Here is a 12,679-nt window from a genome sequence, read left to right on the forward strand (position 1 = left end):
TACGGTGGCACAGGAAATAGCTAATCGGAGAAGCACAAATAAAGCGGGAAATTTGAAACGTATTTAATGATTTCATTTATTTTAGATTTAATCGTGAAGCCGGAATATTCTACTTTCAATCATGACATAGGAAGTAATAACCGCTAAAAATTAAACATTTTATTAATCATATGTTCGTATTTAATGAATTTAATGCAGTCGTGAGATTCCCTTTCAAAAAATCAATCAAGTTGAAGATGGCTTGTAAGCCAGAAAATATAAAGGAACTCTCATATAGTGAATGCCATATCAAATGCTTAATTTGACGACAGTTTATAGACTTTTGTCTGACAGTCGAAATCACACATTTAATCCTCTTTTCAGGAGCATTACTTAAAATTTGTTCTATTAATTCCTTTCAGCCAGATGGTTCACCAATCGCAACCTATTCATTGCACTTGTCTTTATGGCGTCCAGAGGCAGTTAGAAGGCCTTCATCTCATTCTGTAGATGGCAAACTCCTCCTGATTCCTAGATTTTTCTTCTTGGCTTTGTTATTAATTTTAATCCACTACAGCAATGATCTGACTCAATACTTTCTTCACTCTTATTATGCTCTTTTATCCAGTAAAATTGGACAGCCTTCTCATGATGATATAGGTGTACAGTAGATGCTTTGGAGAAATTATTGTTTGTGCTTCAGATATCAAGCAGTTGAATGCCTGACAATCATTATGGGAGATATAAAATTGATAAAATTGCTCAGGGACGACTTTATATTGCTGTCTCCTATGTAGTCCCTCAGAAACATCCATCAATAGTTATAATCATAGGCTTTTTGGTATAGACCATGGCTGACGTAGATCTGATGAGACATCCAACTTTTCAAGTATCATCAGTTATTGGAGGCAGGCGTGATTAGTGGGGCTGTGAGCCTTTCGAGAAACCCAGGAGCAGTTCACAGTAAGCCACATCTACTGCATCCTAGTTGACTCGCAGAAAGCCATAAAAGAAATTGTTCATCAACTATCTCTTCCACTAAGCACAAAAATTTTAGGTATGCCAGCCAAAACTTAAGTTAGATATTTGAAAAGTAGGATATTGTATGCTGATCATTCATGGTTTTGAAGTCTGTGGGAGAGGAGTTGTCTGTGGGAATAAAATTCATTTAGTAGTAATAATTTACTCTATTAACCATGGGTTTACAAAAAGGTAGGGCACGCTAAGCAACCCATGAGTGATAAGATGAAAGCTATCATGAGGAGCTGCTCATAAGGAAAATTGTCGTAAATGGCCTGCCATGGATTAATATTTCTCTCACACTCTTTTCTCTTCTCCTAAAGGCATAACGGGGTCTGAATTATACTCCGTATAGGGCTCCCTTGCAGATGATTCTCTCTTTGGAGCCCACAAGTTGATGACAAGATGATTTATGCAGTGAAGGAATCATCAGCACAGTTGTACAATATAGACTTACAAAATGACTTGATAGAGAATGGAAATATAGAAATAGAATTGTGACAAACCCGGTATCGTAGACAGGCCATGTAATTTGAAAAATGTGATGTGTAGCAAGTACCTCCATTCATCGCCACCAAGCATCAATAAAAGGATTAGATCTTGACTGCAAACGCACCAGAAGATGGAAATCCTACATAGGAATTTCAGCATATTTATCAGCAATTTTCGAGGTGCCCTGAAAACACTGTTTGAATCAGAAGTCTAAAATACTGTTGCCAACCATAGTCGATTTTGTCTGTATGGGTCACTGATGAGCACCATTAAGTGGGCTATTTTTGCATAAAACCAGCAATATAGATATAAAGCTACTTTGAACGTGATCTGAAAGCAAAATATTATAAAAGTGGCTGTGAGAGTTTAAAAGGAAGGGTAGAAAGAAAATCACAATTTGTAGCCTCCTGCCTTAACGAGATATGTAAAGGAGGCCACATTTAAGTGGTCCATCCAACAGAAGTTGCGCAGCACATAAGACCTGGAAATAATGCACCAAAGAAACACTTAGTTTAAATTGACAAACCTTTCCTGGCGTTATCACTGGAACACACGCCCAACAATGTGACTTTAGCACTTCATCCAGCTGGCTTCCCATGAACGGGAAATGACCACTCCAGTTATGTATATGTAATCCTGTCTAACTCCAGATTGCTTTCTCAAAGCAATTCAAAGTTCTCTTATACTTGCCATTCATGTGACATGTTTTGATGAGCATAGTAAACCCTGGTTGGGAGTTGAGTCCTAGGATCACCTGCTGTAGTTCACTTGAAGTAAGGCATTTTGCTTCATCCAGGTTGAAGTATACTGCCTGCCTAGTCAAATTTGGGGTCTCACTAAGCTTGGAGTACCAAGTTCTTGAAAAGTGGTGATCAAATAAATAAAAGGACTGAACCTTATCCGTGGAACAGCAGCCAACAGCATTAATAGTTTGATTTCTCTATGATCCTCCAAAACACTGCCTACATAGATTATGGAGGAACATCAGCAGCGGTTTCTAAAATTGGGTGTCCTCGGTTGTAATTAAGTTTGAGGCCCCTTATTTCATAGATCAAGGCAGCTGACGACATCTCCTTCAAGGGCCTCTTTAGTTGTCTCAGGTCAAGGTCCCTCTTCCACCGTTGACCAGCCGACCTAGCCACCATCGAGAAGTATGTTTTCCAGCATTCCATGACCACCACGCTTCTTATGTGGACAGATATTCTGATAATGATGGCCAAATATTTTCAGGAAATTTTTATTATGCAGGTTTACGTAGAAAGAGTGGGACATTAATTGGGACTAACGAGGGAAAATTTAAGCATGGAATCAGTCAAAGGGTATGGAGGAAAAACTTCCTACTCCAGCTTATGGATCCAAAAAATAACCAAAGGTGTGAAATATTAGGGAGAAAAAAATGACAAATTGTGAGAGTTAACCACTGCAGAAAGCTAATCAGAATCCGTTTCTAATTCTATATTCCCAATCGCCTGCCCAGAAAAATTCAGTTAAAGCTCTAAAAACTGGCGCTCATAGAAATTAATTTTCCAATCATCCCAAGTTCATCAGGTAAATAGTTCCTATGGATGCCCCAAATGTTCATTAAGCTTTTAAATGGTGGAGAGGATGCTATCTCATAAAATAATATATTTTTGGTTCCAATGCTGTGCCAATAACTCTGCCCATTTCCCCTTGGAAGATAGTAGAAACAAAATTGCCTTAAGGCAGAGAGAGAGGCAAGGTCCTTGAAGGTTTTTTGCTAAGCAGATACCTTACAGGTAATTAAAAGAAGCATTCAGAAATTAATACAATAGCAACAAGAGGCCATGAATTTCCCGACATGGGATGATAGGACCATAATAGGTAAGCTTGAAAATTTTGAACTGGGACAGAATAAATATAATATTGATATTTTGGAACTGTACAAGGTATGATCAGAGAATAGTAAGGCATAGATTAATATTTTCAGTAGTGGGTACGGAAGTTATGGAAGGTACCTACCTAGTTTTGATTTATGAAGGGAAGTTTGGTAAGAGGTTGTAGGCATAGATCAGCATAGGTACTAGGCACAGATATCAATTGGATTCTAGTGGAGAAAGATGAAACAAATCAAGCAAAGCCAAAGATATACAAGAGAATATGATAAGAATATGACTTAAATGATGGGAGTCCACAAAGGAGCTGTAAAGGATGGGGATAAAATTGGGTAAAATGGATTAGGAATGATAAACGACCAAAGGAGGGAGTTGAAGTAGACATTTGAAGAAGAGACAGATAGTTATATGCAACAAAAAAAATGTTCAGACCTCATCGTAGGCATAGTTACACATGGAATAGTCCAGGAAGTATGAGGAGATGTCAATCAGATCATATCATTGTAATTGTAATAAAGGTTCAGTGACAGCGTAAAAAACTTGTGTTGATTCCTGATGGCAGATGAGGATTTGGACCACAGTCTCGGGCTAGTGAGACGTAACGTAAGGTTTAAAAGACTTGAAAAAGCTAGAAGGGCCAGAAAGTAGAACATAAACATGCTCTAAATAGGACTAAGGAAAAGGAATACTGGGAAATAGTAGATATTAGTATACGGCAGAGATGGGAATGGGAATTGTAGAAGATGGGAGACAGCAGATCCAGGAGAGGGAGAGCTATTGATTAGATAGGTAGAGAGCAGAAAGATTCATACAACATAGATCATGGATGAAATGATTAGAAAATACATACATATGACCAAAGGGAGTGGAGGAAAGAAGGCACACAAGAAGGGAGAAGCAAAGAGAAATTAGCAAAAATTTACGGCAAGAAATGATAAAGGCTACGGAGGCTTGGTAGACATAGAATTGTGAAAATGGGTAAAAGTTTTGAGGGTTATATAGATGCACTCTATGTCTACTAGCAACAAGAAGACAAGCCATGAGAAAAAATAGGGGTTAATATAGGAGAAATAAACAGAATAGGAAAAGATGCAGAAAAGGTGGAAGGAATACCTACTCTAAGGTTTTGCATGACAGCAGGAATATGCCAAAGAGATTGAACATTGAGAAAAAAAATAGAAATGTAAGGAGCTCTCCAAAGCATACAAAGGAGAGAAATGGGAATTGAGCAGAAAGTTACCCCTCTAAGCTTATTAAGAATTTTGAAAAAAAAAATTGAGAGGAGAGGGTTTTTTGAACATGTCCACAGGAAAAATTATGAAAGGAATTGATCAAAGGATTTTGTGTCCAATGACTAACATGGACTTAAAGCTTAAATTTTGACAAGTTAAAAGCCGTTCTGACGGTTATAAATCAATACATTGATGCGAGGGCACATGAGGATCTGAGTGCCTAACAATTATTTGAGATTTACGAGCAGAAAGTCAAGCAGTGGTATGGTAGCAGTTGAGGGGACCTTAGAATGAGAGGAATTCAGATTTTAATCAGGACATGCTTATTTACTTTGTGGACTTGGAAAGAGTGGATCAAATAATGAACTGGGTAAAGCTGAGGGACATTATAAATAAAAAGGAGTGAAATGAAAGGATATGCGTAAGGCTTAATCTAAATTTTTACCTAGCCTAAATTTCACTGACTGCAGATGAAGGTAGCTGACAGGGATAAGGGTGAGTAAGCATTTCATTTCATTTGGTCAGTTGTCAATTGCCACCAGTTCTATTTCACAAGTATATGGGTCCCTAATGATTAATTTTTAATGTGGCAGGAAAATGCTATCAATTTACGGTCAATTCACAAAGGTAAACCATCCCAATAAAAATTCCAACATGAGAAAAAATAAAGTCTCAAGAAGCCGTTTCAAAATGGCCTCTTTTCATGAACACTCCATAGTAAAATTGCCATAAGAGACATATGTAAAGAATTAAATCCAGGGTTTATAATAGGTTGGTTGAAATTTTCTTCATTTTCGTTGATAATCTGATGCTGATTACCTAAGCAGCAAAGCATTTGCTGGCATTTATGGATACCTCAAGTAAACATGTTGAGGAATCATATAAATTTATGACATTGTTTCGAAATTCACTGAATTAGTTTGTGACAATTCACAACATTTTTATAAAATATGCCATGATGCATTCCCACGCTTGTGCTCAGATTGTTATCAGTCTGAAAAATATGATATTCATAACTTGAAAATAAAATGTCTAAATGTATACCGAAAATGTTTTCATCTCTCACGAAAATATTTACCAGCCTCCAAGACCACAAAATACACCAAGACATTCAATCAAAGAAATTTAGTACAAAATAAATAATACTTGTAGTATCACATTTTATAAAGTTTTTCAGCATTTTTCAGCAAAGTCTCATCTTAGATTCAAGTGATTAGTAATGAAGAAATTACAAGTAAATAAATGCCATTTAGAGAAAGAATATAATTTTGAAAGAAAGACACATAAGCTAAGACATATGCAAGCACCAGAAGGCCATAAATACCCATTTAAGTACTTTAATAAGGCTTAAACTAAGACAAGCATATTCACCACTACTATTCAGGCTGGAAATATAGCATAGCATTGTCGGCCCTTAACATAATAGAATTTCCTTTAAGTCACCCCTATCAATGTAATGAAATCATTTTGTTTGTAATTTTCCTACTTCAGAAGTTTTCATGATCCCTGAAATGACTAGATTGAGCACAAATTACATCATGCATATTAAATCGAAAATTCTTCATAAATCTCATCTATACACCTAGAACAGCAAATGTCTCTTTCTTCAACTAAATATGCTTAAGATTTTTAAAATTAACCATTTGTGACCCCTTCCCATTTACAAAATACTATGATCATTGACAATATTTCATATTATCTTCCTCAGCCTTCTACCTTTATTCTTCACTTGCACTCATTTCCATGCATCATCCATCATGCCTTCCACTCCTATTCTTCCATACACTAATCTTCCAAAGTCTCCAATTAGGCATTAGTTTCATTTTCCAACAAAACATAATTTCTGGAAATTATCAGAATTGGAAAATATCCATTGCAAGAGATTCAAACTATCTGAAAGTAATATATTTTTTGTAAAGGTTGCATAGAATACAGTTGCGAGTTCTTTTCTATGAGTCTCCGCCTCTTTACTAACGAGAAGCTATTGCAAACCTATAAAGCTATAAACACATGGAAGCCTAACCTCCACTTGGGGGTCTCCAACCCAACACCTTCCCCCCCTAGCACCCACTCCTTCCACCCTCTCTCCCCCATCCCCTTCAAGGAATATATGTGCTTGTTTAACATTCAAAATTGTTGTATGTACTTGATAATGACCTCTATGGACCTGAAACATGTCGTACCGAGGAAATAAATCAGTGAAAATCAATGAAGTATTCTTTTCATTTTCAAATATCAACTTCCATATAGTTGAGCTTGATACCATTGAACGAAAACATAAGTATTTATTGCCACAATCTTAATAGAGATGTTTGCCTATGGAAAGAAAACTTTATATGTACCAGGGAAGAACAATTTTTGTGTATTTTTTAAATAATTATTCAAAATAAATTCTCTATGGAAATATTTAGTTCAAAGTTATTGCTTGTTATGCAGGTAACGCTGTGGCTTAATATGACTTTTGGGATCTTCATTTTGGCACTTTGGGCATCACCATGTTCGCAGGTCTAAAAAAATCACTTAGAGTGCATTTCAAAACACTCGTAAAGCATTAAAACTTACAGTGGTCATTAAGAACTGAACATATTTAAAACTGCCCATACAGCACATAAAGGTGAAAACCTTCTGTTACTCAATGTGAAATATATCAGCAACTAAAGAAGTACTATTTTTATTTAATCCATAAATATGATCGTCTCAAGCAAAACTTATTCCTAGAATTGTCTTATATGACCAAATATTCATATATTTGCAGAAAATACTCATAGGCAGATCTAGGGGGGGGGGGGGCTTGGGGGCTACATTCCCCCCCCAGCACCTTAAAAAATTTGGAAAATTTTAATAAAGTCCCATTATCATTGTGTTCATTTTGTATTACGAGGTATCCTTGTGCCCCCCCAGAAAGAAATCCTGGATCCGCCTCTGAAAATACTTGTTTTTAGAATAATAAATAAATGTTCAATGCAATATTGTTTGTAATCAATTCCAGCCATATATTCTTTTTTTCCCCGTGTGAATTTTGATTGTGCTGCATGGGTTGTAAGTTGAGGGATGTGCCTGTGAAAGATTCACTGAACCAAGGACTCATAAAGGCAATAGCACAGCCACATTCATTGGTCAAGGCAACAGGTTAGTGCAAGCATTGTGATTTGTGTCATTTATTGCATTGTTTTCCGTGCAGTTCAATGAACACAGCAGTTCATCAAACAACATCAACCATAATATCAATTGTAAAAGCAGAGTTGGTGCCTTGAAATTAGGCATGTATATTAATTACGTAAATGGATAAATGAATGCCATACCAGCCATATGAACTACACTACAATGATCAGCATGATGAAATGAAGCTAGCCATCACAAAAAAATGGTCATTATGAACCAGGTAAGAAGCTACTTATGGGAGGAACAATGCGAAAAGTGATGAGATAAAAAGCAGAAATCAGTATTTATTCTTGCAGAGAAGCAAAAGCTGTACATTTCTTCAGTAGAACATATACATGAGATTTATTCTCAATTGGAATCAATGAACAAAGGAAAATGAAAAGTGACAGTCGATGAAAAGCTGATACACTGATTCAAAGAAAAATACAGTTTAAGTTACAATGTTGTGCATAATATGAGCGATTGAAAATGTTTCTGATGACACTAAGATAAATAAAATGGCCCTTTTGAAGACTGACAACTGTTATTTAACTCGCCATGGGCGCATTTTTTAATCCTACACCGAAGATACCTGGCATCTCATCTACTTGGGCAGGGCTGTCACAGGGCACTACGCTAGCTTGCTCTTTACTGGTTGGGATATCACCCGGCAGGGAAGACGGGCCCGGAGGTGTCCATACCTTCGTCTCACTGTGGGGCCGACTTAGCTCACCTGTGAAACAAAAGAAAATCAATTTAAATTTTCTTGCCAATTTTTTTTATATTTAAAAATTGGTGACATCCATGTAGATACCATCTAATTATGAGTACACTCAGGGGTACCGAGGTAAAATATGAAGTAAAGGGTTTGGAACCCAAAAAGAAATTGGCATTCTCATCCATTAGTATTGGAAGCCAGTGTTCATTCGTTGTAATTCAGGATGCATGTAAGGTTAAAATGGAAGCTTTGCTGTTGAAATATAGGAAAGGAATTGGATGACAGAATCATATTCTTAAATTAGAAAAATTGACAATAGTACAACCAGAGAGAACCAAACCTTAATATTTCCTGTGATAAAATAAAAAGTTAATAGCTCTAATATGTAAATGCACCAAAAACATATTTATAGGAAGTAGATTTTCATTATCATCACTGAGAGGCTGATGCAAAGTTAAGTCCACACACTTCATCATTTGCTTACAATGTATATTCAGGTACACGATTCAAGGCTTACATTTTCAAAAATGTATGCCAGTTAAAAAGGAAATACTGCCCCAGTAACTGTATGGCTAGTAAAAAAAGACACTTGAACACAAAAAATGAATTTGCGAATAAATAGAGGTGATTAATTGCCGAGTTCCATAAGTTTCATGCATACATCCTCCATGCAGAATATAAACTGTGATTTAAAAAATTATATAAACTTTCAGCTTGCTGAAAAGAAATTCTGTTGACAGAAGAAGCATTCCCATAAACGAAATATTCAAATGATGTCTGATGTATGCACTAAGGTGATTTCCATGTCCTCCTTAAGGCAAAACTTGAAGATAATAACAGAAAAGAAATGAAGGGAAGTTGAAAGGTCAGGTGTCTAAAAAAGCGTCATTGCCCATAGTGAAAGCAAGATTAAACAATCAAATAAGGCATTGACAATGTAAAAATGTATTTGAATATAAGTTTTATATAATGTTTGGGTTGCCATACAATTCAGGTAATGCAAATAAATCATGATGCATATTAAAATTTTATTACTCCACCATCATTCTCATGCTAGAAATCAGCCAGATATAATCATAAAATGGAGAAAAGTGCTAGTTCCCTAAACGCTTGGGAAATAGAATCATATCGAATTTTATGTCTGAAAAAAACACTCATTTAACCTAAGTTCCAAAAAATATCATACTGGAGAGTGAAAGACTCTCTAAGTTAAAAGTAAACTACAAAAGCCTATGAATATTCATATTGGATATAAATGCAATTCATTCTTATATCTTTAGAATAAAAATTAATATCACCATTTAGATCTTTCTTTTTAAATTTTGAGTTCCACTGCTGTGATGAGAACCTAAGGTAAATTCCAGCTTTTTAAGAATTGGAGAAAATTTGACAAGAATTAGACCAAACATCATATGTAGCCTAGAAAATCGTTAATGGTCCAAAAACTTAGATACCTAGAGAGTTGTAATGGCTAATTTATTTCAAATGGTCAATGGCACCCCTTAAAAGGTATGGCAATAAGCAAATAATGTCAGTATTATGGGTATATTTTGGTTCAAGGAGATACGGCGAAGGAATAGGTTATATTAACAGAAACAGACTCTGTTAGCAAATCTTCGATGGAGGGTCCGTTTTGCACCCAATTCAATCAACAAAGAACTGATAAGATATCACTGTCTATTCTAATGTTGTTTTTGCGCAGCTTTCTATTTAAAATTCTATATCTTTAGGGTAATCTTCTGGTAACATTTTTCTTCATCTGAAGTATGATTTCTCTGATGTTGCAGTTGGCATCCTTTAGTTTAATGAACCTTTGTCTTTCAGAAGCTGAAATAACCTTTGATGTGATTAGTTGCCATTTGTGGCTAGATATAATTTTTTCAAGAGCTGTCAACCTTATATCCTTCTTTTGAAGTGAAATTTATCATGTTTCTACGTATTTCAAAGGATTCTACCCAAATCATGCCTGCATAGTAACTGTCACCTCTCCTACTTTTGTCTTTATTTTTGGGTGTTTCTTGGAATCCAAGGTATTTTTTCAACCCACAATGTATTACAATATTCTAAATGATATTTCAGTGCATCAACCACTGTTAATAGTATAATGACTAATTGTAAGTATGGGCCCCTGGGTTCATCTGCGTATAGTCAAAGCTTGGTTTCTTATGAGTGACTGTGGAAAAGTTTGTTGGTTTCAGCAAAACATAACAAATAATATGGGCCCTTACCAGATGAATAAATCCTTAGTGTGACTTCATTATTTCTCCAAAGCTATATCAGCTCCAGTTTATGGCAAATATATACTTGTTATGAGCACTGATACTACTATTGTGGTCAGTGGTGCAGTGAGGGGGGGCTGGAGCTCTGGGGGGATGACCCTCCCCCCAGAGCTCAGAGAAATTTTTAAGTTTAATCCATTTCACTTAATTGGATTAATATTACTTACAGAATAGGGTAAAAATTGATAAAATATCCCTCAGAAGGCTGCATAAAACTCACCATTTTGTACCATTTATCTTAAAATTCCGCAATTTATTAATCTCGCATCTATTGATTATACAGAGTTGTTAGTTCTCATTCCTTCAAGTCTCATAATTTTTGACAAAATACTGGCAGTATCCCATAAAACTATTATTATTTCGCTTTTGGATCGGATTGAGGTAAAGTATCCTGGGGTGTCACCTACACCCCACGCACCCTTCTACGTTCCTCTTCCGAGCCATTGGGCTTCCCACGAGCATTTTTCTTGCATGAAAGCTAATCATTTTTTTTGCTTTTAGAAGGTAGAACATTATATTCAGCATATTTACTAAGATATTACATGCCTTGAAACCTAAAGATGTAAAGTATGTTACCGTATGTATCAAATATGTTACCGAACATCAAATTACCTACAGAGAAAACTTCAGTTGAATATTTTTCTCCCATTATCAATTATATGGTATAGTCGTAAAATTAAAAGTAGGTATCAATTGAACGTGGTGGATGTATTTAAAAAAATAACAGAACATAACTATATCATTCTAAGGAAAGAGAAAAAAAATATTTTCTTTGGGGTGACGATAACACCCCACGAGCCTTATACCATTATATTTCCCCCGCACGCCCTCTCCCACGTTAATAACCTCGTTGCTTTTAATAAGAAGCACATTTCTCCAATTAACTTATGAATTATCATACAAATTCAATTAGAGCTGGGCACTGAAGGAACCCATGTATCTCAATAGCAATGAGAAAATGATTGCCTTTTACATTATTTTTAATAACTACATACTTAATTGACAATTGCTGGTTAAATGAAAAGTCGAATGAGTTTATGCCAAATTGATAACCAAGGATTCATGTCAAATGAAAACAGCATTTCATTTCAGGTTTCCAGTGAAGCTTTTTTTCATCAATCAATACATTTGTTTTTACTCAATCTTCTTCCAAAATGCCCACCAAATATTCTTGTGACAATGCCGTTAGGACTCTCCGGAACTTAACCTCAAAAATTTGTCGCTAAAGTATTTCAGCGTTAAGTTGTGCTAAGCAGTAAAAGATATTCCGCCTAAAATGCACTAAAAGCAAACCAAAGTAAAAGCCAAAAATACATCAAAATTATCCAGTTTCATACCTCTGTATAGCTTCACATTTGGCATAGCTACAAGAAAATGATCACTCATGACAGCTCATATATGCACACCTTAAATGATCCATGCACTCAAAAGTCTTATTGTTTACCATAAATTAGTATTATATATACAAATTTTAGGGGCATAATAATCTAAACATACACATAAATCAACACAAGCCAATACTAAAGGAAGTTTGGTAGGTTATTCATCAATGAACATTTTTTAATAATTCGTACTCTTTGAGCAATTATTACCAAATTCTCAAAAATTTAATTAATTAGCTCTTAAATGAAAATATGACATTTTATAACAGCCATTTTACCAATAAAAAGTATCAGCAATCCAGATTCAAGCATACTTTTCTATTTTCACTCATTCAGATTCCTCTCATCAAGCTGTTTCACAGGATTTCATCAGAACAAATTAAGAGATCAATTCATTAATTTTTTTATCCAGTTAAATATATTTTTAGACTTATACAGATGCTCTATATTAAGTATGAGAGCTGTATTGAGAGAAAAATTTTCATGAACGGATGAAAATATTTCTTTCTTGATAAAATAAATGCTTTCCCTGGCTGTGGGAACAGGAATTTCTTTCCTTCCCAGAACTTAGGTAATCACACAA

The 12,679-nt window shown here is 35.3% G+C and overlaps 1 protein-coding gene across 7 annotated transcripts in view; it reads right to left on the reverse strand.

Moving 5' to 3' along the window:
• Nucleotides 1-12,679, reverse strand: part of LOC124171836 (serine/arginine repetitive matrix protein 1-like) — a 219,521-nt gene that overhangs the window by 6,536 nt on the left and 200,306 nt on the right. For 4 of the 7 annotated variants that reach the window (XM_046551191.1, XM_046551192.1, XM_046551189.1 and 1 more), the window contains 2 exons: nucleotides 12,052-12,078; nucleotides 8,310-8,450 (listed from right to left, as the gene is read on the reverse strand). In XM_046551191.1, coding sequence (XP_046407147.1) covers nucleotides 8,310-8,450; nucleotides 12,052-12,078 — 168 coding nt within the window. The remainder of the gene's footprint in view (nucleotides 1-8,309; nucleotides 8,451-12,051; nucleotides 12,079-12,679) is intronic. The other 3 variants (XM_046551194.1, XM_046551190.1, XM_046551196.1) reach the window with 3 other exon arrangements.

The sequence above is a fragment of the Ischnura elegans genome, chromosome X (genome assembly GCF_921293095.1).
Source record: "Ischnura elegans chromosome X, ioIscEleg1.1, whole genome shotgun sequence".
Taxonomy (NCBI): domain Eukaryota; kingdom Metazoa; phylum Arthropoda; class Insecta; order Odonata; family Coenagrionidae; genus Ischnura; species Ischnura elegans.